General features: G+C 42.0%; 1 protein-coding gene across 1 annotated transcript; it reads right to left on the bottom strand.

Moving 5' to 3' along the window:
• Positions 1–73: 73 nt before the first annotated feature.
• On the bottom strand, positions 74–25,166 carry LOC118685297 (ovostatin-like). Its single transcript, XM_036380759.1, has 36 exons — positions 25,087–25,166; positions 24,403–24,586; positions 23,915–24,071; positions 22,696–22,748; positions 21,809–21,829; positions 20,597–20,765; positions 19,959–20,043; positions 19,045–19,156; positions 18,573–18,687; positions 18,260–18,369; positions 16,954–17,112; positions 16,343–16,570; positions 15,963–16,020; positions 15,343–15,488; positions 14,119–14,268; positions 13,384–13,554; positions 12,922–13,054; positions 12,202–12,298; positions 11,473–11,701; positions 10,783–10,906; positions 10,333–10,451; positions 9,836–9,887; positions 8,989–9,072; positions 7,944–8,120; positions 7,338–7,419; positions 6,722–6,878; positions 6,234–6,308; positions 5,084–5,249; positions 4,600–4,820; positions 3,816–4,031; positions 3,289–3,413; positions 3,023–3,113; positions 2,427–2,495; positions 1,393–1,498; positions 974–1,047; positions 74–94 (listed from the first exon to the last, which is right to left on the bottom strand). The coding sequence occupies exons 1-36, from the start codon at positions 25,149–25,151 to the stop codon at positions 74–76; spliced, it is 4,401 nt and encodes a 1,466-aa protein (XP_036236652.1). The 5' UTR covers positions 25,152–25,166.
• Between the last annotated feature and the right edge of the window lie 1,939 nt (positions 25,167–27,105).

The following is a 27,105-nucleotide window of genomic DNA, read 5'->3' as shown; positions in this document are numbered from 1 at the left end:
CTGTGGCACTGAAAAAAAGCCAATGCCCGATGTAAAAAGGAGGTTTATTGGTGGAAAGGTATACATGATTATGCTATGGAGCTGGAGACCTGTGCTGTGAAAGGAAACAGAGTGTCAGACACTAGCTCAATCAACGTCACGGAGTCCCACTGTGATTCCTAAGTCCCACTGTGATGCAATGGCTTTTTCCAGGACTTCATGACAGAAGAAAATAGGGTTCTTGACCACTTATTCAACATTTATGATGCTCCTGCAGGTGAAAATCCGAAAGAAAATAACCTCAGTGAGAACCAAGAGTTGCAGGTTACAAAACACAGGCATTTTTTTCAAGATACAGGGTAGTCAGTTCTTACTGTGTGAAACAGACAAAAGCTGGACCAAGGTCTTGCAGCAAGCTGTGCCTGAACTCCTGAGAAACTGTTCATGAGACAGCAGTCAGCAGAACTGCTGTGCTGAGCAGGATGCAGACCTGACCTCCCCTACAGCCCAGCAGCATCATACCTCTGACTAGTTAATACACTGCCTCCATGATTTGTGTCACCTCGTGTTCTCCTCAGATAATGTATTTACTGTCCCAGAAAAAGTTTCTGTTAGTCCATGTGGAAAACCTTGCTTGGGTCTGGGAAGCATAGGCTCCAGAGGGAAGACTTTTGAGGATGTCCATAGATAAATGGTTCTTTGGTACGTATCTGTGCTTTTGAGGAAGCTTTGAAGGTATTTCCCAGTCTTTACATTATTCTGTACTTTGGCTTTCATTCTAGATGCTAAGCTCTTCCCATGAAGAGCAGCGTGGTGCCCACTTGGATTCCACTGGTGTCATGGGACAGGACCTGGCCACTGTCTCTGCTCTTTGAGAAGCCTTAAGGAGACTTCATTTATTTGAGAATGGTTCCTGTTCTACTCATTCTGCTTTTGCTGCTTTATAGTTCACTTTCTTATCTGCCTGTTTTGTTATTTTCTGGCTTTCACTTACCTTTTTGAATCCACAGTCCTTTCCTGCAACAACCTTGTTGCAAGGTGATGAGTATTGAGCAACAGCATACTCTTCTGGAGAAGAAGAATAGAAACATTCTTGTTACCCTGGAGAACTCTTCTTGTGCCTTTCCCTGGAGGTGGACATAACCTATGCATGCTTAAACTGGAGATCCTTGAAATAGCCTTTATTCTGGTGCAAGTATTTTCATAACTTTCTAGTCATGTCTATTGATCACCTTGGGCATGAGATCAAGGTGAATAAAGTGAAATGAGTCTCTCCCCTGGCCATAGATTTAGGTGCTGATGGAGTCTAGATGAGTGCTTTTTGCAGCAGGGCTGGTTCTGTGTGTCCCTTAAGGCACATGTTTCTGCTGTCCCTGTCCCCACACTGCACACTGGTTAAAATCAAAGCTGTACCTGTTTCATAGTAGTCATAGATCTGCACAGGTGCTGGCTTGGGGTGGGCCACTACAAAGTCCTGCTCAACCGAGAAAGTGATTTCTTTCCTTTTCTTCTGTGAGAGCTGGGATGGAAGGTCAGAGATCACATCAGTCTTTTTATTTGTACAGTACCATCCAGAGCAGACAAGGGGGGTAACTGACAGGCTGCATATTCCAAATCCCACTGATGCCACACCCACAGATATGGGACAGCCATTATCAAAACATGTTTGGAGAGTCCAACGTGAAACTGAACTGAAAAGTTAGTAGATTTTCTGTCCTGCTTGTATCACCTGACTCTGTAATTATTGCATATCCTATTGCCAGAGGTGGGAAAATTGCCCAAAGGGACTGAGTTTAGTTTTCCAGGATCTCCCAACGATCAGGATGATAAAATCTGGTATTCCAATCCCTCCCATTTCAGACATGGACATCATGTGCCACCAAGAAACTGGGAATCAATTTACAGAGTCCACCACTGGGGTATTGGCTTCTGTTAGTTCTACCGTGCCCAGAGCAAATTATTTACTAAGTAAATTCTGATTCAGGGATTAGATTACAAGTAAAATTTTGCAATGATCTAGTGTAAGAGAAGCAAAGAAAATCTTTCCAGAGGAGAATGAAAGCAGTGTTTCCTGTGCTGTTGGAAAGACTGATGTTTATAAGAAGCCTACCAAAGAGGCATAAACACAAGGGAACCACTTTTCTGGTGTTTATCTGCTTTTTACTGAAATAAGAAAGAATTTTGTTTAATTTCAATGTGCTTGTTTTTTTATGAACATTTTTGATTTTTTAGTTGCTGGCAGGACTGTTGTCAGTTTGAAGCTGTTTGGAAGGTTGGAAAGTTACATGCAGTTTGGGAAGTAAGCAGCTTAGTGATAACAGTAGAAAACTGTTGAGGAGGAGAACGTGATAAATGCACCATATAGGGTATATCCATATTGTGGTTATACCTATTACATGCTGTTTCCATCATTTGTGAAAATCAAATAGACAGTGACCAGAACTTACATTTTGCAGATAAAGGAGGACGTGATTTTTCTTGTTTTCTACTTGCATCACTGTTTGACTGTCAATGAGCTTTGAAACAAGAAAATGGAGGTAAATGTATTTGTAAAACATTGCAAAACAAGTGCTGCCTCAGACCCTACTGCTGCATGTCTGTGGTATTCATTCTTCTCCTAGTCAAGTTTCAAGGGCTAGTAGTTGACTTTTAGAGTCCAAATATTGCTGAATAGATTGAAAGGATGGACAAAAGGATGGACTTAGCTGGGGGTATGAGCTCTTTCTGAATGCACAAGTCACTGCAATTCACTTGGGGAATTCTGCCTGACTCTGGTGTGATCTGCATTTCAGAGCTAGTCTGAGAGGTTTCCCACCCTTTCCCTACCTGGGCAGTGCCCAGTTGTAGCTGCCAGCTGCTCAGGCTTGAGCTGAAACCCTTCCTAGTTTTAAATATAGGAGTGTCATTGTGTTCAAAGCTCCCTGGAGGGCATTCCCTCCACGCAGGAATGAACAGTGCAGCCATGCAAACACCTCACAGGGTCTGTGGCTGAATGGTTCTTAACCATGCCTCTGGTAATTTAGCCTTGCTCCTCTACATTTACCTTATCCAGGGATGACTTAACAGGAACAAAGCCAGAGAGCATCTTCACATCAATGATGAGCATGTTGGAGCTGCTGCGTTTCCCCATGTAACTGAAAGAACAGAGGGCCCTGTCAGGGTCTTTGGGGACACTGTGTCTAACAGGCTGACACCATCAGCATATTGATCAGCCTGTGGTTCTTGACTTCATAAGCTGCAGTGAAAACACACAGCAATGTTCTCTGTGTGCCTTGTCATCTGTGCAGCTGGTTTGCTGGTGGTACATACCTGCTTACAAGGACAATATCAAAGTTTGCTGGTCTGTCCTGTGGGCAGGAAGCATTTGATGTCTGTACTGAAAGCAGAAATCCAGAGGACCCCTCTGGAAGGTGAATGTTGTATCTCAGTGCTGTCTGGAAGAGGAAAAAACCATTTTGTTCAAGAATGCCAAAGATTTTCTTTGCATTCCAAACAAAAAGACTTAGTGAACTTTTCTGGCAATGTTACACTTGGTTTTATGTGGAAGATGCTTGCTTATATCAATGATGAACACATAAGACTTCTCTTTAACAATGGAGGTGCTTGTAACCAGAGTTACCTCCCAGAAAGAAACCAGATGTTGATCAGAAAGGACTCTTTCCATGCCAGAACTCCCCAGGACTCAGAGATGTGGGATGGGAAAAAGAGTGTTTAAATGATTTAGGGAAATCAAGCAATTAGGAAAAATAAAGAAGAGTCAGCTAGAAAATCATCAAAACAATGACTATCTTGTATGCAAAATGTGAGACACAATGAAGAAGAAAGCAGACATTTACTTGCATAAATACACATCCACTGCCATTCATTGTCAGGCTGTATTTCCCAGGGACCTCTGGAAGGGGAGTCTGTTGCACCAGGAGCCTGTTGTCATTGTTGACAAAAAATACCTTCTCAAAAGGCTTTTTGGAAGTGATCTTGACTCTGTTTTGTGAAGCAGAGCTGTAGGTGGCCTCACCATAAGCAGCGAGTGCTTGAAGGGCAATGACTGTGTCCTGAAGAAAAAGAAATAATAAAAGACAATTGGCTACACAGCATGAGCAGTGCAGAGGAGATCAAAGTCACTGTTGCAATACCCATCACAGTTGCTTCTTCCTGAATTTGTGTATAATTCCAGGGTTCCTGTACAAAAGGAGCCATTTCATTCTCTCATGTATGCTTTAGGGTAGGAGAATCTCTCTCCTGACACAAGGGTCTCAGAACATAAAATCTGAGAAGCAGAGTGCACTTCTAGAGTTTTTCATAGTGGTGAAGCCTGTGTTTTCTGGGGGAGCTACACAGAACTGATAGGTCATCTGACAGATGGGACTTGGTGTTTTCTAGGCTCACCCCCTACACAAATATCTATTTACTGCTAGTCAAATTACTCTTGTAGGGTTTTAACCTTTCTATAGTTAAGAAGAGGGGGGAAAAGTATTTTGGTCTCCTAATATAAAAGTTTGGTTTCTCTCAGATAGCAATTAGAAAAGAGAAACAGGACTAGGTAGTCAGAGCCCTGCTGGAACCCTAAAACAGTGCCCCAGTTCCTAGGATTAGCTGTGGAGTGGAAGGTAGTTTTGGCACCTGGGTAGAAGAGAAACCTCCATAGGGATTCTGCTGCCTGATGATCCACTGCACAATCCCTGAGGCCTTGGTGAGATCCTCTTTATTCCGGTTGGGTTTGTAGAGCAATGCCAACAAGACATAACTGGTGATCTCAACATCAGCTGAAGGGGCATGGTCAAGGAAGGAGGGAGATTTGTCTGATGGAGACCTCTCCTCCTGCTCCCAGTGCTGTGAGCCATCTGAATAAACAAAGAGAGGAACCAGAACTGATTACAGGTGTCACTGCTCTGTGCTCTGTACTGCCTTGGAGTCTCTACTGTATCTGGGCCTCTTCCTCAGAGGGATTCCCTGCACATCAATGAAAGCACTGCAGATTAACTCCACAGATCATTCATGTGGTTTGGCTCACGTGCCCACTCTCTCAATATTGTCAAGGTTAGACCATCAGTAAGATCTGTTCCATCTTCACATTTCCCAAATTTCCCAAGTGACTGAAACTCACCAACTTCCTTTGCTGATTTCTGTAACTCTTCAAGGAATGATTCACATTTTTCTGCCTTGCCAGCTAAGCAGAAAGCATAGGCCATGAGTGCCTGGGTATAAACTTCACTGATATTCTTCTCAGATGCAGTTTCCAGACAAAAAAAGGCATTTCGGATTACAGGGTACTTAAAAACAAAAAAGCACATGGGTTTAATTCAGGACAGTAGTCTTCACCTGCTCAAAAATTTATTTTCTTTAAACTTGTTCCTCATCCTGTCACTATCACAGCAATGAGAGTGGGACTTGAACTTGTATAATGACTTCAGGAGAGAGAATACAGAATTATTCAAGGAGGGATTTTGCAGGAAACATCAAACAAATCAAGTAGCTTTTAATGGTATTCTGACAAGGTTGGTCTATAGATTTCACAGATAATTCCTTCTGCTTACCTCCATGATAATTATCTGCTCTGAATTTCTATAGTCAAGAGTTTGTTGTCTTGAACAAATCTAACTTAGTGGTTTCCATCCTCACTGACTTTGGTGTAACTTTAATTCTGCAATGTTGTACTAGGTTTACATCCACAAAAAAATTAGTTTGATTCCATGTGTCCAGAAAGGCTATGAAAAAGTGGAGGCTAACTCATGTATTGAAGTCTAACATCTCCTCTCTAGTCGCCTTTGTACTGCCAAATTTTGAAAAGGACAGATCAGCTTTTGCTCTGATGGACATTTGTTTTTCCAACATTCCTTTTAGTTCCATTTGTAGATTTTATAGATTTACCTGCAACAACCTTCTTTCTTGGCTGGGCTGTCTTTGAGGCTAAGCCAAGGTGTGTGGGTTACTTCCTGTCATGTGTAGGTTTCTATCTGTCAAGTCTTTTTATTGGAAACTAAAGGGTGTCACTAAAAGTTTTGTGTCTTGCAAATAGAAGATGTAATCCCATGGAGGTTTGTACAGCTTCTGCTCAAAGACTGGTGGTTTAAGAGATGTAGAGATAGGGATTTTCTCTATCACAGCAACCAGTGCAGATACAGAGCATGGTCACCTACTCTGGGCGCTCTCTCCCTCTCTTTCTCTCTCTTGCTACCTAGACAATTTAGCAGATGCTGGACCCAAGGCAACAGCTGGGGACCAGTTCCATCTGAGTATCAGATAAGTCTCCTTACCGAACTGGAGTGCCCAGCTTCCAGCATGGCAATGGTGGTGTAGGCAGAAAGCGACAGCTCGTCATCTACTCCTCCCTGGAAACAACATGGAGAGAGGAATAATCTGTAAATGCCACAGATGAGAGCCTTTGAATATCAATTGCCATGTCCCAGCTGAGAGAGTATGGACAGTTCTGGAGGCAGCCTGCAGGGAAAGAGAGCAGTCACATAGCTCTTGAATAGCTCACAAATCCAGAGAAGCTCTTTGCTATTAAATCCCAAAAATCACTCCTTCAAGCTTACACTCCTGTAATCCTGTCTCAGGTGCACATAACATGTAAAGCATGTGTACAAAAGCTGACTGAGCTGAAAATACTCATTATAAGATGTGGAGAATTAGCCCTTGGAAGAAGACAGGCATTTGGAGTGAAATATAGTTTTTGGCAGTTATAGGAGAACATATTCTTAATAAAAAATATAAATTTGACCAAGAAGTAATTCTCTGCAACCTTCAAGGCATTGTTGAAGAGTGTGCCAACACTCCGGAAACATCCATCTAGCTTCTGTTTGCTGGACAGCCACAGCAGGGTTTGAGACTGGACACGGTCATCAATGTAGATGAAGCGACCAGCTTGTGCAAATGATCTGTACACAAAGGCAGTGAGCCTGCAAGGGAAGGATGAAGCTGTGAGATGAGCACTGGAAGAACAGCCCTCTCGTTCATGCTGCTGAAGAGCATGGAGAGTTACAGCCAGCTTGCTGGTGCCTTGCTTTCTCCTTGTGTTCTCCTCAGAGAGAGAATAGTTAAAGGAGTGGTAGCTAGATGGGACATGGGGAGGATGTCCAGCACACTCTGTAGCTGGTCCTGTCTACAGAGCACCACAGTGCAATGGCTTTCATTGGAGACAGCAGGAGTGTGAATCAGAAAGTCAGCTGGGTCTTTAGGGATCAACTACTTTTCATGCACCTGGCCTGGCAGAGGATGGAGAGACATTTCCTTCTGTACTTCCCAATGCCCAGTCCTAGACAGAAGAGCTGCCTCTTACCTGCACCATAATCTAATGTAAATTCATAATAATTGAATGTAAATTCATCTCTGAGCCAATTCTGCTCCCAGTCACTCACCAGGTGTTCCCTTCCCTATCTCTGGTGCCAAAGATGCTGTAGGACCCATCAGGATGTTTGTATGAGAGCTGCTTCTGGTAGCCTGCAAGAACATGGAAAAGGAAGTGCTCTTGGATGTAAAAGCAAAACCCTATTTTGTTTGCTGATATGTTTGTCTGGGAAGGAATGGAAAGGCAATGTATATCTAACAAGCAGGAGGGGAGCTCTGAGGGATCCTATGAATTGGAAGTAAGGAACATCTTGTCTGGCAGAAACACTGAGAGAATAGGCAGGGTTCTATCAGCTCAATGCTCCAACTAAGCATACAGGATCGGGATACATGCTGTGCCTGAGTGGGAAAAGAGAAGGGGATTAGAAGACAAAAACTCAAAGGAAAAACATGGCAGCTGAATGTCAGCAAAAAGGCATAAGATAAGAAGATAAAGGAAAGTAAAAAATGTCTTGTTCAGGGCAAATCCTTGGGTCTCCAGGCTGTGCTACAACTGTGATGCCACCTGCACAGGTAGGCATGCTGCTGCTGCTGCTGCTGCTGCTGCTGCTGCTTCTGCTCACTGGCCCTCAACAGGAATTTCAGCACACGTTGTAAGGGAACCACGAAGCTCTCACCGCTCACTAAGTATCCAGTGGCCTTGGACCTGACCTCCCTGCTCAGCTGCCCTGTCTTGTTCAGATAGTCCAGGACGTAGATGTTGGGTGCAAAGAGGGCCATGTTCTGCTCCCCACAGCCAAAGGGCATCTGGAGGAGCTGGTGCAGGTTCTGCATGGCAGTGCCCATGATATCACCTGGAGAAGAGGAGATGAGAGAGAGGGATCAGCACAACATCAGTGGTCGCTCAAATTACCAGTAATTTCCATTCCACAGGCAGAGTCATAAAAGGCTAGCAGGGGTTGGGAGCTTCCAAACAGAACTTTGTTCTGCTTTGCAGCCAACAAAGAATCTTTTCCCTGCTTCTCCTTGCACAAGTCTAAATTGCCCTTACCAGAAGCACTCCTTGTTTTGGTGCCACTTTAAGCAGATACTTTGTGCTGGAAATGAAGGGAACTTACAGGAAACTTCTGTTTCCAGAGGATGGAAGGGAATAGCCAGAGCTATTTATTGCAAGCATTTATTGCAAAATTAACAGCTAATGCTGCAAAGGGACATTGATAACGCAGATGTATCACAGACCACCTCAGTTGTTATTTCTAGGAAAGGTAGCACAGACCCAGCAAGGGATCTCTGGAAAGAGCTTCTAAAAGTCACCAACATTACCAAGCAAGGATTTTATGGCTAGTGAGTCATGTAACCAAATCCATGTCCTGAAAAGACTGAATAGATTCTACTGGCATCTCTGATTTGTAGGTGAGTGTGTAGAAAAACGCCATACTGGTATGAATCTGGCTGAGGTCATAAGTCAGAACTGTGCTGCTGCTTCAGAGAAAGACTTTCAAATGCACTAAATTTAAACAGAATAGTGAAGAGTGATGCAACTGGTATTTAAACTTCATCTTGCTTATGCAGAGCATTGCTGGACAAGATGAGAATCAGTCTTTTCTCAAGAGTTTCCCACACTAGGAGTGGAAGCTCACATTTTGAATTCTGAAAGAGCTTTTATGTTGCATTTTCTATATGTTCTTTTTTTTAAAAATGTTTTATTAATGATATATTTACCAACAACAGAAAAGGAGGCTCTGGCTGATCCTTCCAAAACATTTGTAGGTAGTTCTAGAGATATATCTTGAATAACTACATCATCTGTGGAGAAAAATATTTGTCATTTGTAGAGGAATGCTAATTATAACAGTGAAATGTTCCTGTTACAAATTGCACAGTACAAAATTGCACACAAATGACAGCAATAAAATGAAACTCACAGCATTCACCAAGAACACGAAGAGAGAAGGGGACACAGCAAAATCAAAATTGTGAAAAAAGATCAAGTGGCATGGTCACTGTCATTGCTCAATAGAAACCAGTGAAACAGGGTAAGGTTGGTGCTCACAGGTTGTATTATCTGTGACCCTTGGGAATTCATTCAGTGACACTATTGGTAGAGCAGATTTTTTACCTCTTTAAGCCAGTCAGGAAACCTTAGGAGCTGTTTGCCATCAGCACTGAGATGGTGTGGAAAGCAACATTACATTCCCTCTCCCATTCCCACCAGAGGTGGAAAGCTGTAAGATACAGGTATCCATGGAATAGAGGACAGCACTCAACATGAGTGAATGAAACAGAGGACACAATTTGCACAGAAAGGTCATCTCCTTTTGAGAGCTTCATAGCAGCCTTTCTGCAGCATCTGAGCACATCTGGGCAAGACACAGTGATATGCACCAGACCACACAAGAATTTGGTAGCAGGCAACATGTTTTTCACTCATATTACACTCATACTAGCTGTCATACGGACAACTCTGGGAAAAAGGAAAGGGAAAGCATCAACAAACACTGCAGGAAAGAGTGCAGACTCCAAAGTTCCTTTCAGTTCTTCTCACAACAGTAGTATATAAGACGCCTACCTTCTGTACAAATTAAGGAGTTTTGAGTCTTTTCCCTTCTGATTCCTTCAGGCTGAGAGGAGATGGAAAGAAAAGACACTTGCAGTGGATGAGACAAAAGCATGCAGAAGAAATCCAGTGTCAACATGCCACCCCCTTCCCCAACCTCCTACGTCACAAAACAAGTGGATTGGAGCAACAGTTTACAAGTTCATGTATGATGTAGCTGCTCCTAAAAGGGAGATCACATCAGATGGAGTCCCTCATTTCCAGTTTCTCCTCTGCACGAGGGAGACATGTCAACACCCACTGATCCTCATGGAAGCGGACATCAGATGGGAGTGGACTTGGTCTTAGATTCAACAGCCAGACCCTGTCCCAGACAAATGAAGGTGGAGCAATACCAGGAGTTCTTTAGAGAACCTGAAAAACTTTTCCTTGCTTTTGGTACTTCCAGTGTGTTTTAGTTTCCTTGGGAAAAGGAAGGCAGGACGAACAGTAAGAGCTGCCAGTAGTACCTCAACCAGCAGTGTTCTGATTTGGGTATCCCTGTAGGCAACACTGATGTTCCTGGGAGCTTTATCTCCACAAGCTTCATCATCCTTGGTCTCTGCAGTAATGCTGAACACCACATTACCTTAAATAGCAGCAAAAAAAAGGAAAGAAATGGACCTCTGCCATGCAGGACGATGGAAAAAGTAAGACATTTCATCTGATTAATAAGATGAAGTAGTTCAACATAATGCATGGTCAGTCACTCTAGGTGAGACATATGGGAAGAGAACTGATCTCTAAAAATGGCAATGATAAAGACACTGAAGCTGTGGAGAAGCTTTTTAAACCAGAGAACTGGGAAGAACAGTGGTAGGCCAAGCTCTCTGGGTTGGAAAAGGATTAAGTTTTTTCAGGTAAGATATAAATTAGTATCAATCTTGGAACATGAAATCAAGTAGATTCAAACCACTTACCAATTTTTTTGGGGAAAATATTCCAGACATAGGTCTTTCTTTGCTTGGCACATACACATCCATCATCCTCTGGGGAGATGAGTTTGGCTTGATAATCAAGGGAATTTGACAGTGAGACATTAATCTGTGAACAGAAAGAGTAGTGTAATGGGATGAAGGTTTTGTACCATATTGCAAATGGTGCTTTATTGTTAGAGGGGGTGAGACACTCTCTGCTTACATCTGGAGTTAAGTGTAGGGCAGATTAAGGCCTTGGATGATGATGATGTTTGATTAATCATCCATCAGATGTAACCTGAACAGTTTTCCCTCTTGCTTCTCTCAAGAGTCTCACTGTTAACACAGGATGTTAAGCACCTCTGCACACCTGATTCTCAAGGAGAAGGCCCCAGTGAAACCATTGATGCTTGCATATCTGTGGATGGTGAATGATACTCTGCAAAGCACTTGCTTCCTTTCTCTATGGATCTTGATACAGTTGCTTTACAGATCTGGCCTAGTACAGCTCACAAGATCTCCCTTTGCTCTGTAGTGCTTGTTCTGAGAGGACAAATCCAGTCAGGATATTTGTGGTCAGCTAGAATGAGCAGTACCTCAGTCAAGAGCAGATCCAGCCACCTGCACCAATCATTTTGCTGCAGCTTCTTTGGAGATGAGATAAGGTCTAGGAATGTGGGCAGAAGTACACACCTTAATGCACTGGTCAAGGTAGTTGAAGGCAGTGGCTCTAAGCAGGAAATCCTCTCCTCGTATGATGGAGTATGGCAAGGTCAAGTCAACAAAGAAAGGCTGCAAGGCTGTCAGGGTGGCAGGCACAGACATGCCAAATCCAGCCAACCCTTCCACACAGAAAGCACTGGCTTTCCATTTGGTGATGGTGTCAGGGATGGTGTATGAGATGCTGGCTTTTCCAGTAGAGCTGGTGGGGATGGAGAGAAAAGATGAAAGCTTTAGAAAGGGTAAATTTCAGATAACTTGCTTCTCAGTATATGCAACAAGTTTTGAGAACCAGAACTTCCCCTCTTCTGTCTGCAGAAATCCCACATACAATCCCTGGAATTTATCACTAAAATTTGAGAAAATTTTAACCATTTAAATGTTCCTCTGCCCATCATATCCTTGAGTTTGGAAAGACAACTCAGAGTTCTTGTTCTGCAAATCTGTATTTAAAATAGATGTGTCCTTCTTCTGAGGAAGGGAATATGACTCATGGTACACACATTGTGGCAACGGGTGTCTTTAAGGACATCTTTGGAATTAGATCATGGAAAAGAGAAGGGCAGATGAGCAGCTGATGACTGAAAAAATAGGTCTTCTGGGCCAAAAAGGAAGAAGAGTTGGCAAGGGATTGCAGGACATCAGAGAACATATTTAGTAACTCCTAAAGCAAGGCAAAGATATGAAAGAAGCAGTACTCACTTAATTGGAACTATATCCCAAATCCAAGCTTCAGGAAAGAATTCCCGAATAGTCTCAAGGATGAGTGTCCTCTCTTGTTCCTCCCTTGCAGCTTCAGCTGTTAAGAGATAATGAGAATTTAGCAAAGCCTGGTTCATATAATGGAGCTGCCCAGAAAGGACAGGTTTGAATGTGCATGGGCCAGTATGAAGGACAATAAGTGTGTTACCATTACCTTCTGACTGAGAATATATAATATTCATAGATACACATATGCCACACCAATATTATTAAATGTTGTTAATATACCCCTCAGTTAGGTATAACCTGGTGTCAAAGGAAAAAGAAAACATTGCTTGAAGTGCTTTGGTCTCTCATGAGTATGAGACCTAGGGCTAGAACTCAGAACACTTGACTCTTAGCTCTGATTACTGTTCACATTTTCTCACAGTCTTTTCCAGCTAGTTCTGGTCAGAAGGGAATCAATGCCAACAGTGTTAGTTTTGCATGACACTGCCAATTGCCAACAATTCCCAGCATAAAACTGGAGATGAATCAGACATATAGACCTGAAAGACTCTTCTGGGCATTGGCCATTAGCTTTAGCTATCTCATTCAATGCCAGGCCAATATTTAATATCAAAACCAAAGTGGTTAATGAGTACTGTCCATGTGTGTATAACAAGAATACCTCCTCCTTTAAGGAGAAAGGTAAAATCTCTTTCCTGTCCTCTGTGTTACCTGATGATTTGACATGGTGTGCAGAAGCCACGTGCCCTGCATTCACTATGTACGGTTGACGTCGTACAGTCTCACCAGTGCACACAACTGGCTGTCGAACCTTCGAGTTGGTAAAAAATTTAATTCCCATATCCTGTAAAAAACACATTTTAGTGTTAGCCGTAACCACATTGTAGCTGAGATTTGTTCCATTCTTCTCTCTTTCCCATTGCTGTGTTGCCAGCACAGAGGTGCCCAGAGACATGTATGCAGAGACTGTTGGGAGCTTTGTGTGCACTGGAAAATCACAGCAGGCACCAGAATCAATTGAGAATAGAGGTCTAAGAGGAGAGTTTGTCATGTATGAGTTTTACTAATATAAAGATATATTTTACTAATATAAAAATATTCTGTTTGCAGAATCTAACACTACATAAGCAGAAACTCACTAAAGCACATTTAAGTAATGTACAGGACATTTACCCTGAGGAATTGATACACATCTGGGCCTAATCCAGACATTACAGGTGTGTAATACAAGCCTTTGTGAAAGATGTGGTCAGATGAGACACAGGGCTCTTTGGAGTCTTCTTCTAGATTGAACCCACGGAAGACGTAGCCTTGAAAATCCTGTAGGGGATGCAGGCTGTATACCTGTGAGGGGTAAGGAAACAGGAACTGTGAGTATGTAAACATCAACCTTACTTGCACCATCAAATACTGCAAATTGCCAAAACTGAGATGACAGCCTGTTTGAAACCATGCTCTGTTTCCTGGACTGAGAAATGGCTGAATGGCTGGGATTAGAGGGTGCTGATAGTGGCACAAAGTCTAGGTGGAGGCCAGCCACCAGTGATGTACCACGGGGTACTCCAGTACTGGGTCTAATCTTGCTCAACATCTTCCTTGATGATCTGGATGTTGCAGCAAGGGTCTACCCTCAGCAAGTTTGCTGATGGCACAAAACTGGGAGTAGTGGCAGATATGCTGGAGGGTTGTGCTGCCAGAGACCAGTCACAGGTTAAACTAAATCCCAGATGAAGGAGGACTTACAGTCCACAGGAAACAAAATCTGTTTATTGCCTGCTAAAGATGGCTTATGACCAGGACATGCCAGAAGCTGTAAAACTCTAACTTAGTCTAATGATGTCAAGGGGAGAGACACTGTAATGGAGGAGGAAGAAGCAATGTGAAGAGACAAGGCATTTGGCAGCTCACCATTTCCATGGACAGCTCTGTCTCTGGCTTCAGGAGCAGCACACTCTGATCCACTGCCCTCACAGCACAGAAGGAATTGGCAGCAGCTTCAATGACCAAACTGACATTGGAAGCTGGGTGCAGCAGCTTTTCAGAGAATTCCAAGTGGACCTGAAATTCATCAAACAGATGTTGGCATAGCTGACCCATGCTGCTGGGGCTGCTCTGACTGTGTGTGTGAGTGGATGGCAAGAAGAACAGTGGAAGGCTTTTCTGTTAAAGCACAGAAGATCTTCCTGGAGGAGAATGTCTGGTCTCCACTGCAGCTGTTGGCCAGGCCTCTGCTATAACAGTGACTTAGGCAATAAGCATATTTAGATTCTTGTGGTAGTTTAAATGAAGCCTACCTCAAGTGATTGAAAACAAAGTGTGATTCTTTTGCTGTCATTATCAAATCAAATGGAACCTTATTATGACTTGACTACATACACTAATTCCTACAGTGAGCAAATCATATTTTTCCTAGGTCAATGGCCCCTGTTAGCAAATGTATAAAACAGATTTTGAATCTATTTGGAACAAAATCTGTTTCACATTTGTTTTAGATAAGAGGAAAAAAATAGCAGGGGCAACTAGAAACATTTTGTTTCATTTGACTTGGTTTGTCCTGTTCTACAGTTTCATGCATTTTAGCTTTTAGGAGCTAAAGATTAGAAAAATATTACTGGTGAAATTTGAGTTTATAATGATGAATGAAAATGTACCATAAAAAAAAAGAGGAAGAAATACTTAAACCCCAGATTACTATTTTGGCTTTCTTTTCTGTGTGTATTTAGTTCTGCTACACCTAAATTGTATTTTTCAACAAAAAAGAGTAAAAAATTAGATTGAATGATGAAGTGGGATAAGTCTAAAGAGTGTTCAATATGTTGAAGAATAGAAAGTCTAAAAATGGAATCGAAAACTAGTAGAGTTTAGGCAAGGCAAGAATAATTTGGGATTTATGTGGGTCTCCTGAAAAGTTTTTAATGTTAAAGGAAGGTATGTCTTCTGACAATAAAGCCAGGAGGTAGTGGTAGAGGAAAGATATAAGGCCAAAGAGAAAAGAGAGAAATAAAGTGTGTAATGTAGAGAGAAGGGGAAGGAAACAAGAAACAAAACTGGAAATCTCTTATGAATGTATACACAAAGAATTTGTATTTATCTGACAGCAGGTAAGGCTTGCTATATCTTAGTGCCTCTCACCTTGTGTTTGAAACACTTCTCAACTGGCAATTGAACACTGTCTGCCACCAGCTCCTTGTCAGGGTGTAAGGTGTACACCAGCAACCGAAGGGCTGGAGCCATTTTCTCACTGACCACAAGGGGAATGGTGAATGTGCCATTCTGGCCTGTCAGAAGAAATAAAGGCATCAATAAGGAAGGAATATCAAAGATTTACTCTAATAGTAGCCAAACTCAACAGGTCTGTAATTTTACCAGTCAGTGGAGCAATCTGAATGTGATAAACTGAACAAAATTCCAGGAGGTGACGGGCCTGGATTTATTCCAGGTGGTCTCAGATTTATTGCAGATTTGAACATGTGGCCATATTCAGATAGGACCCTAAAGCAGACACTCTACATTCCTCATGTCACCCTTTGGGAAGATCTTTAGAGAACACTATTTGACTAATATAAAATTCAGTAATTGCTGGACTAAACCTGACTTTATAGTGATCTTAGTGGCAGTGCTACTGTCATGCACACAAGCATGGGTGGAGAGAGATACAGCCCTTCCTGTTGCTGCTATATTCAACCATCTAGGTGTTTGGTTGTTCCTTTGTTTGTTTTAATGCAAAAACATGGATTAGCAACTTAACTTACCAGCTTGGATATTAACTTTAATTTCCCCTGTAAGGACAATCTTGCCTTTTGCCATGCCCTGTGCAGAGAATATCAAGACATGTATGGGTTGGCAGAAGTTGGAGGGAGAAAGCAGCAATCAGGTTCATTATGCATGGACAGGACAATCTACAATGAGATGATGTCAAATGCTTAAACATAAGCCTTAGGGCATACTGAATATTCCCACTGCTGCTGCTGGGGACCTTGTTGCTGGTCACAAAGCAGAAGCAAAAGGAAGGGAAAAGGGGGACAGAGAATACCATGAAGATGACTCACTGCTGTAATTTCCTGTGGATGGATTGCCAGAGAGCTGCCCAGTAAAGCCCTTTCAGCAAACCAACCCACAACCTCATACTCACCACATAGTAGAAGTTCATGGTGTTGATTCTCTTGTATCCTTCTGTGTTTAAGACATAGTGCACAGTGATCATCCTCTTCTGCCCACATTTCAGATCTTTCCACACGGGTTCAATCCTCACAAAGCTGCCAGTCCAAGAGTAGAAGCGCTGGACGGAGAGAGATGCTTCTGGGTAGTAAGGCTCTATCCAGCCTTCATAGTGGCAGTGGTCGCTGGTTTTATAAACTGCCTGAACAGGAGACGGAGTGGGGAAGAAAAGGAAAACAGACACATATCACTAGGGAAGTCGTCATCACATTCTGACATCACAATTATTAGTTCATGTAATGTGCACAGATAAGAACTGCATCTAAATCAAAACTGGTAAGGAAAGAGCAGCCTTGAAGCAAGCCATTGCATTCAAGCCATTGCATTCAAGCCATTGCATTGCAACAACTCAAATGTTTTCCTCACTCCTCTTATAGTAGTTTTTGAGAGCTCTACACAATGAAGAAAGATGAAGAAAGCATATTTTTATTACCAGAATTAAAACCTAATTGCATCTTTTTTTGGGTTCAGTTTGAGAGCAGCCATCTCTCTCTTTGTCTCTATTCAGCCTTGTTTTGTACTTACTTTCAGACTGATCTCGGGATCGAGCATTTCGGATGTGTCAATGCTGAACTCAGCAACACCATTATGATCCGTGGTGAAGTTGTCTGTATTCCTGTTATTGACAAATAGCTGAATGACCTCATTGGAAATTGGAGAGTTGTCTTTGTCAACCAGCTTGATCTGTAAAAGGGAATGTGAAACATGTTGAATGTTTTTCTGTGTGTAGATACTGATATTTTGCACTCCTTTGCTCTCCAAACAGCAGAATTACTTTTTCATCCTCCTTCAAAGCAATACTTGATGACTGAAATTTCTGTCTTTGCTTTCTGGCAACTATCTGAGCTACCTTATGAGGTTTGGAGCAGGAGCTTCCTCAGCATGTGCCACACCATTGATAATATTCTCTTCTGGAGCAAGAACTTTAACGAATCATCTCTTTCCTGATCAGTCCCTTCTGACTATACATTTCCAGTTTAAAAATATATTTTAATTTCTCCCCTCCTTTTTTCCTTCCTTAGTCTTGAGAGTCTGCTGCTGCTATTTGCAGTGGCTGAAAACCTTTTCTCCACATCTTTACTTTCAACATTTTTCTGATTTTGTCTACACTGTCTCTGCTGTTTATGTGTTAAACAAATAACAGATCATATTAAGTAAATTCTATGTTGCTAGAAATGAGCATTAATTTTGATTTTTTTAAAGAAAAAGAACAGAGTGGGAATGCGAATCAAATAAGAAAATTATACAGACTTTACAGAGGGGAAAAAACCCCACCCTTGAAAGATAATCTCGTCTCCTTTCAGTGTTACTGGTCCCCCTTATTTTTTCCTCATTGGCAAAAAATGAACCAAAGGAGAGAGATTTATCCCTACCCTTTAAACAACTGACAGAGTTATGTGGGTATTGTAATGAAACAAAATAATGAAAAACCTTTCTGAGACAGAATGTCTTGTTATTTCCTTGATTTTTTGTGTGCTCTAAATTCCTTTCCCTCTTTATTCCCTCATCCACCAGTGTTTCTATTCACGTCTGGCTGACATGTGATGGTCAGTTCTGAAGGGAGAGGCAGTGATTTATAGCAAGCTTAAAATGCAAGTTAGAGAAATGCTAGATAATGAATTGTTCTGATTTCAAGTGTTTCTGGCAGAATCAAGCTCAGAATAAACTAATAGTCTTCAGCATTCAGAATTATCAGTAGGGCATTGTATGTAAGGAAAAGGACTGGGGAGAACACCCCCACCCCAAACAGTCCCCTAGATGTTGCCATCATTGCTGTTATGTGATTGCCTGTCAATCATCTTCAACACAAGCCCTCCAAGCTCTTGCTTACCTGTCCAAAGTAAGGAATTCCTCTTCTGAAGTGGCGATCCATGTTCTCAAACTGTATGGTGCTCATCACCCGAGTTATGGAAATAACCTGAGCAGCTGTAAATTGCAGGCCTGGAAGATGTGCCCAGAGTCAGGAGAAGATACACTTTGTCCTGCACAGAGCATCAGCAGAGTTTGCCTGCAGATGGTCACTGTGCTTGTAAAAATGATCTTCCTCAGGGAGACATTCTTGTACTCAGCAAGCAGAGGCTATCTCCTACTCTCCTTCTTGACCACACCACTTTTGCTGTTTCTGCCTGCCAGGAAGGGATTACCTGTTCCTTTCTCTGTCACAGTGGCTTTCACGTCAAGGTTCCTCATGTAACCAGTGCGATGTAACTCAAAGATGTTGGAGCTGAAGACGTGGGAGAGGCAACCATCTGTCTCCAGCTGGACAGGGAAGAAAACAAATCCTGTTGTCAAGGATCAGAGCTTGAAAAGGGTGTTGACAACATACAGGATCCTTCTTTAGTGAGTGAAGCCTTTTCCCAGTACTTGTAACATGATTTATACATGTTTATGGGAAACTGAGTCATGAAGAAGAAGCATGTCAATCCTTCATGTCTGCAGGAGGCCAAGAAGAGAAATGAGGTGCCCCGAGCTCCTAGCTAGTCACACAAGCAAAGAGATGAGTAGGGTGAAGAGAAACATCAAAGAGAGAAAGCTAAGTGTGATGAGCAAAGGGAGAGAAACAAGAACACAGAAGAGAGGACAAGCATGAAGAGGAATAATAATTATGTATCATACATTTTTGGTAAATGATTGACAAACTGGGCTTTTCTTGCACCTCCCGTATGAATCAAAATCCCTGCACACACTGAGCTTGACTTTCCCTTCAATAGGCTGGCCATAGGTATACCTAGGGGAAGAGGAAATATGATCTGATGAGGTCTATGAGCTAATGCTTGAAAAACAATCTTAAGCTAATGTGTGCAGGAATAGATTCAGGACAGCAGTGAGCTGGGAAGCCAGAGCATGGAATAGTTTCACAGGTTTATCCTAACTGTCCTGCTTTAAAAAAATAGAAAATACAACTCAGAAATCAAAATTAGTTCTTTTTCACACCTAAACTTATGAAACAAAGCTACTCTTTGAATGCAAAAACAAATACCTTTATAAACATAATGAACAGATGTGGCTACTGACCAAATTAAGACTGTTGTCTCCAATCTGGAGTTCCAGGCTCACTGAAATCAAAGCAAAACTCCTCATATCTGCTAGAGGATTGGGATTTCAACTCTGGATTCCAAATTACAAGATCTTGGTGTTGGTGGAAGCAAGGTCCTTCTGAAGAACCAGGCTTGGAGGGGGAGTTAGACAGCTGGAACCATAACATCCCAGCTAGAATTTAATGCTGCTCTGCTTTATGAAGGTGTCCCTCTGAAGTGGGTTGTTGAGAGTGGACACATCCTGCTTTACCAGGGAGCCTCTCAAAAGATTTACCTACTTGGTACAACACCATGTGGAACCAAATACTTATACAATAAAATGACATGAGCACACAAATAAATGAAAGCTCCAAAGACCAAGTCAATCCTCACCAACCTCTTCTGGGACTCTACATATTTTTGCTTCTTCTCTAAGCCCTGGCTTGTTACCCAGTCTTTGGGAATTTCTTCCACTTCAGCATATTTCCTAACAACTCTGCACTTGGTACTTACAACCCACAGACTTTCACTGTGAATTCTGAATCCAGGACTGTGAGGCTTTCTGGTGCCGTGACTGTGACATCAAACTTTGGCAACACTAGGACAGAGAGCAAAAGTAAAAAACCCGACACTGGCATATTGTAAATTTGCAGACCCTCATAAGATGAAAGCAAAAAGGATATGTCTTATTGTTAGTAATAGAAGGAATGGGATCTCAGAACTCAGGTGGCAAAATGATTAAGAACTGGCCTGATCTGCAAAGGCTTACTGAAGCATTTCTGCAACAATTTGAAGAGAAGACAGGACTTCTGAAATGAATCCTGTGATGTCTAGATGTCTTGCAGAGTTTTGGCAAAGAAAGTTCATGGACGTAACTGGAAAAAATTTAGTTTGTCTCACTGAAATTTGCAATCAATGTGCTGATTTCTTGTGCAGATTATTTTGCTGGCTATGTGTGAAAAATTGTAAATTTTTCTTGGGGTTTTTTACTGTTCTCTTTCTTTTTTAATCTCCCCAGTTCTTAATGACAATTAATTGAAGCTGCATTTGTCAGGAAGCTGTTTGATGTTTTTGCAGGCAAGAAGGTTGCTTGATATGGGCTCATCTCTGATAATGTTTCCTACTGAATTAAAAAAAAGGGTGGCATTTACCATATTCCTCCACATGGAATGAGTGATTTGTTCTATCTCCTGACTTCTTTGCTACAATAATTTTGTAGTTCCCCAGGATAGGCTCTTCAGTGAGTGGGAATTCTAGCTGAATAATGTTCATCTCCGACTTCACATTTTGCCACTGCAAGATCCTGTTGCCCCTTGGATCCTGAAGAAAAAACGAATACAGACTCAGAGGTTTTTTGCCTTGGAAATCTTTTGCTACTAACACACAAAACCAGCAACAAAGAAGAAAACAGAGCAGGTTGCTTTAATGCACTGGAGAAGCTGCTTAATGCACATGCATCAAGTTAAATTGCGCCTTTGTACTCTGATTATTCATGTTATTATTAATGTTGTTAGATTCTCATCTATTGTTCCCAATTTAGGCATTCTCTGCCAGCCTACTTACTAGTCTCACTCATCAGGGAAGGTTGCACAATACTGCTCTTTCCTGCTCTTTAGTATACGTTGCTCTAGATTTGTGTCAAGAGGGGAGAGAAAGAAAATCTTCTTTGTGCTTTCCCTTCAACCAAGTTTATCCCACACAAATCTTGGCCTTTAGCAACCCCAGCTTTTTTTTTCAGCTGCCAGAAGAAGGAAGGAAACCTTTCTTCTGCATTCACTGGGGTGGCATTTTCCTCTCAGTATATGTTATGCTAGCTAGATTAAAGAAAACTCATTCACACCATTTCCTTGGCTCTTTACAGCCATGGCTGGAAAAAAAAAACATGTGGAGAGCTCAAAAGATATATGTTCTCACTGCAAAGAAAATAAAGTCCCCTGACTTCACAGTGTAACACGAAAACTTGTAAGTATGCTGTCTAGACATGAACTGCAATTCTTTTAAAAATCCCCAGAAAATGCCCTGACATAGTAGTTGTATTCACAACCTGTATTTGTTCATAGGTTTTAGCAGCACTAGAGTTTCAAAAATATATACTCCAAAATAGGTTGAGCAAACTGGGGGAAGGGGAGAAGAATCAAGGGCAGACATAAGAACACTACAGATTTTGACTGCTGTAATGATTATAGGTGTGCTTTCCATGTCAAGCTCACAGAGCAACCTTGTTTTGTGTTAAGGAGTTTCTGTTAATTTCTGCTGTTGTACTGAGCAGTGAGATTTGTCTGTGTATGGACACATTCAATATAGGACATTCATATAAGGACATGTGCCTGGAGTAATGCAGTACAAAGGCAAAAATTTCTTACCTGAATTGCAATCAAGGGGTACTGAAAGAGGAAAAAACAGAATGGAAGAAGATATTAGGTGGCTGATCAAACACGAATTGTTTTTCCTCAGGATTGTGAGAAGCATATAACCAATATTCAGTATCATACCATTCATCAGAGGTCCTCGTGTCTTATTTTAATCAGTTTAACAGCAATTTTACTTCAATAAGAAGCTTGCATAAAGGAGAGAGATGAAATGAGAATGGTAGGACAGTTTCTGATCACCCTGGTTTTAGTGCAATCTCAGAGTGTATGAGTGAGCAGAGTTACAAAAACCATGATTTGGGCTTCTTATTAGCACCAGCTCTTTTGCTACCACTGTGCTGTCTCCTGCATTACAAGTGCAGGAAAGGAGGCCAGTGAAGACCCTTCCATTAATTTCCTCATATCTGTGAGCATGAAGAGGGACTGCTGGCAGTGGAAATAATACCTCTGAGGAGATAAATAATTGTGGCTGCAATTTCTCTTTCATTTCCCCCATTTCTAAAATAGGCAAAGTGCCAGGTGGATGATTTACTGATGCCTGCAAGCAACGTTTGCTGAACTGTAAGAGCAGGAGACTGAACCATGGCCTTTCTGGTCAGAGCTAAGATAATGTCTGTGGTAACGAAGTGGAGGGGGGTTTGACCTCTTTCCCAGCGATAACAGAAGGTGTTGTGTCAGGAATTCAAACTGCTGCACACTTGCCTTCTTCCCTGTGACTCTAATGAAAGTCTGGATTACAGCATGTGCTTAGGAAATCAGGTTAATTCTTTGGCATTTAGTCTCTGCAACATCCCATTTTATCCACAGCAATCCTCTATCTAAAATTTGAGAAGTAGTCTCCCAGCAATTTTAAATACAGGGGAGTATTACTGGTCACTCACCTTCTCCTGAACAGGTTTAAAATTTAAATCCAGGGCAACAACACGAAATCTCACTGGAAAAGCAAGAAAAGCAAGAGTGTTAGCATTGACCACAGTTTGTTTGGCTGAGCATGATGTTTTGCTTTCATTAGTACTCCCAGTTTCACAGATCTTCCAACAGTCCTGCTTGCACAGGATGCACATAATAAAATGCATCTGAAGGTAGAAGAGCCCTACACAGACTTTGATTAAAGGTATTTTCCCTAGCATCAAGTTCTTGTACTCTTTCATAAAAGTTTCCTTTAATGTTAGTTAATGAAAAGTTTACTTTCATGAAAGTTTAACCTCACAGAAAGGAATGACAGAACAAATAAGAACTGTATTACCTTTTCATAATTTGTTTTTGTCTGCTGCTTACTCCAGCTCAAAACCAAGCCATTTGACCAATAAAGAACCCATATTGCACACCTTTGTGGCATGAAATTCCAACTGGTAAGCTTTTCTTCATTCTATGTATCTATGTATCTATGTAGATAGAACTGATCTGAATTAAACCAAAACTAATCTAGTCTAATGGCTGCATTATGTGACTAATCTCTGGGAAGAAATCTTCTTCACTGGTTTCCTATCGTGTGTGCTAGAAACCTGAAAGCCTAGAAATTAATTGAGGAATGGATCCAGAAAAATGCAGCTCTGCTTAATGACCATGTATGAAGCATGGATAGGGGGATAGGATAAGTGCAGGAATGCAACTCTGCAAGAAAATAAAGCTCTAATGAAAATCTAGAGTCCAAACACATCAGAGGCCAGAAGGTAACTAGCATGATTTTGTTTTCAACAACTTATAGTTAATTTTAAAGTAACAGATTTCACTCTTGTTGTTTAGGCTATTTTGATGCTGACCAGCACCACAGAGGGAAGCATTGTTTTATGCCAGGTATCGATCTAATCACCTCTACCCACTATCCTGGCCTGTCATCAGTAATGAAAGAGCAGCAGTGATAGCTTCTGTCACAGGGGAGGAAGAGACAAATGAAATAATAGAGATGATGGGATGACAGTCTCCTGACATCCTGAAGATGACTCCCTAAGCTCCACAGCAAATAACTGTAATAGTTTTAACAGGAACTCTGAAGAAATTGCCTAGAATGTAGCTCAGCCTGGAAAACACCAGGCAGAGAAATTCTGTCTGAAGAAATTGCCTCCTAAGGCCCATGTTATATACAGAGTGGACATTCACCAGTCTGTCCTGGTTTGTAGATGGGTTTGTCTGTCTGCACGAAGACGATGCTGTCCGTGTTCCAGATCATCACTGACCGCCTCTCCTCTAGGCTGACGGTGCTGCCCTTGGCAGAGAAGGAAATGAAAGCCAGGGGTGCAGAGTGGGCAGGAGGAATCTGTGAAGAAAGAAGAAACATGGGGAGGTTGTTAGTCTTGAAGTAATTTGCTCCAGAACCTGTTGAACAGCAATATCTGTGGCCTGGGCTCCTACCATGAGACACAATCTCACTTCAACAAACTTCATCACCTTTCTTGAGCTTTTTCCTCTTATTTATGTCTACAAAAAATGCTTCCTTTTCTGTCACTATGTTACTCTCCTATGCTTCCTTTTTCCTTTAACAAGTCTTATTTCTTTCCCTCTTTGTTCCTTTCTGTGCTCTCTGCTTGAATTTTCTTGTTCTGGTTTACATTTTTTTCCCATGGGGACATAAATTAAAATTAACTTACCTTGAACTTGAAGCATTGTAGACCACTGCTTGCTGTCATGGTTTTCTTAAAAATAGTGGTATTAACAGAGCTATATTCTAGGATTACTCTGACGGATACTGTCTCGTTGAGGTTATGGAACTGCAGGCAACCCTGACCTGGAGAGTCATTTTGGAGGACAGCAGGCACCATCAGGACATACTGCCTGTGAAATTCCAACATCAAAGTGATCACATTCATATGTAAAGGAGAAACAGCCTCAACAGGATAAAGCAAACGCATAACACCGTTTTTATTAAGTACCCACCAATTACTTTAGATTAAATAGGACGCACTGCCAGTGCTCCTCACTCTGTCCTGCAGCTCTGAACCAGCCCAGTCCTGCTATTGCCCCCAGCTCTTGCCCTTTTGCTCTTTACCTGAGCTCTGGGCCCACCTGGTTTTAGCAAAGCACCCTGCTGTCACTACTGCTATTGCCTTTTCTGGGCACACATCAACTCCGATGGATGTTCTGCAATTGGTGGAAGGTCTGATCATATTAAATGAGAATGATTCACTTGCCATCCCCATTCTGCTTTAGCTGTCCGGATATAAAAGATGAGCCCTGGCAGTATTTAAGTTTCAGAGAAAAATCACTAACACTGACTAGCACTGTCTTTAAAGCCTTTTCACAAACACTAGTAGTAGTAAGAGGGTAGTTCTTACGGCTCAGGTTCCTTTGCAGCTGCTGCATGCCAGTGAAGAATAGCCAAAAGAAACTTCAGCCACATTTTTCTCACTGGGAGACAGAAGAAAGAGATAACTTGTCTTCCCATGAAACAGAACCTTGCCTACTAGTTTAACAGCTCTGCAGCATTCCTCACCCAGTGCTCCAGAGGAAAGGAGTTTGCTGTTCAACTCCTCCCTGGCTCCTTCCTTTGATGTTCGTGCCTTTATAACTGCAGCAAGGGGTGGAGATCCCAGTCTATCCTACTCCTTGCAAGAACCTCCCCTAACACTACTGCAACCAAAATCAACCCACCGTCTCCAGACTGCAACATTTCACTGCACTTCTCTGAATGTCTGCACAAAATACCTCCAGTGGTCTTGTTTTCAAGGAAAGGGGCTTTGGGTTTTACACTGAGACTTGTCACAGTACTGAAAAGCACAAAGTGACCTAAACCCAAGTCTGTCATACCAGATTAACATTTGAGGGTTTTCCCCATTGTTCTTGGAATTTACCGACTGGATTTACAATCTGGGTGAAGTAGACCAATTTTCTGTATATTTGTCACCAGATTCTGACTAAAATAATACATTGACCTCTCTTTTCCCTTGCTTCATAGGTGTTTTGAAAATTGACGAAATGGAAAAACAGAGAAGCTAGAAACAGAAAGAGATCTAAAAGGTCTTAATTACTTCTACCTTAGCAATTGAGCACTTGACAGTGTTGTTGAAGTTTGATTCATTTCAGCTTAGAATTAGGCAATCACTGGGTCTATGGGAATTTCTTAGTCCCCCAGGTTTCCAGTTTTCACACCTGTGTGGAAGCTAATGGAGTTTTTTATTAGGGAGAAGGAAGTTCTTTTGTTCTTTTGTCCTCTGAAGAAAAAACAAAGCACTCAGGTGGGCTGCTCCCTTCAAGAAAAACAATGCTGGAAAGCAATTATTTGATAACTGTAAATAATGTTTTCCATTAATGTTGGCACTGGGTCGGTCTGGCATGAGTTTATGAAGTCAGTTCTCTCCACAGTAGCCTGCTACGCTCTGCAACAGAGGCTAGAACAGCGCTCATAACTCACCAGCGTTTTGGCTCTTGCTGAAGGGTGCTTGCAGAGTGTCGGGGCTTTCTACCTCCCCCACCTCCCAGCCAAAAGCCAGGAGGGACTGTGAGGGGCCACAGCCAGGACAGATGAGCCAAACAGGCCAGAGGGATGTCCTGTACCTGCCATAGGACACCATGCTTAGCAATAACAGGTGGGGAAAAGAGGAGGAGGGACAGCATTTGTGGTGACAGCACTTGTCTTCTGAAGCAGCCACTGCCTTTACTGAGGCCTCACTTCTCAGGGAGTGGCTGGACATCTGCCTGCCAATGGGAAGCAGTGAAAAAGTCCCTCTTTTAGATTCTGCTTTCATTTTTAAACTGTTATTTCAGCTCACTAGTGTCTTTGACATGCTTTCTGGAAAATGGGAGTAAGTGAAAGATTGCTGACTGCCTTGCTGCCAGAGAGATATGGGTCCAAGGGCAAAGTACTTCTATGGGAGCACGATTTTCTCTAATATCCTGATGTGTTTTATGATTGTCTCTTCTAGTTCCTTGCTAGTCTGTGAAACTTTCTTCAAAAGAGACATAGGGCATATAGAGTGGCTATGAAATGTTTTCCCTCATACCTTCAAATTTTTCACAGAAGTATCAAACTATATGGAAATGGAGCACAGCAGAAGTAGCAGGTGGGTCCCCAGAGATCTCTCTGTGGCAAGGTGTGGGTGCTTAGGACACAGACAACAGACTGAGGTTCTGTTCTGAAAGCCCACCTCACTGTCATTTCTGTTGCAGAGGATCTCCACAGATTCTGCAGTTAAGGAGCTTCCCGAAGCATAAGGCTTTATTTTCTCTGCAATGGGATACCCATACCAGGAGCTGCCAGGAACAGAAATTCACTGACAAGGGCTTGAACTTGAGCTGACATTGTGGGGAAAGGAGATGACCAGTACTGCAGGTTCTTGCTTTTCTTGGCTTCCTCA

Source organism: Molothrus ater, chromosome 2 (assembly GCF_012460135.2).
Source record: "Molothrus ater isolate BHLD 08-10-18 breed brown headed cowbird chromosome 2, BPBGC_Mater_1.1, whole genome shotgun sequence".
Classification (NCBI taxonomy): Eukaryota; Metazoa; Chordata; class Aves; order Passeriformes; family Icteridae; genus Molothrus; species Molothrus ater.
Note: the sequence above shows the minus strand (reverse complement) of the source record. Positions and strands in the feature narration are given on the sequence as shown.

What these genes read in the sequence shown, in the direction of transcription:
- LOC118685297 (XM_036380759.1), bottom strand. Translation starts at nt 25,151, where the DNA reads ATGTGGCTGAAGTTTCTTTTGGCTATTCTTCACTGGCATGCAGCAGCT. An exon ending in CAGAGCTGTCCATGGAAATG is followed by an intron (nt 13,555 to 14,118) that starts GTGAGCTGCCAA and finishes TACCCCTCACAG; the next exon opens with GTATACAGCCTGCATCCCCT. An exon ending in CTATGACTACTATGAAACAG is followed by an intron (nt 1,048 to 1,392) that starts GTACAGCTTTGA and finishes CTTCTTCTCCAG; the next exon opens with AAGAGTATGCTGTTGCTCAA.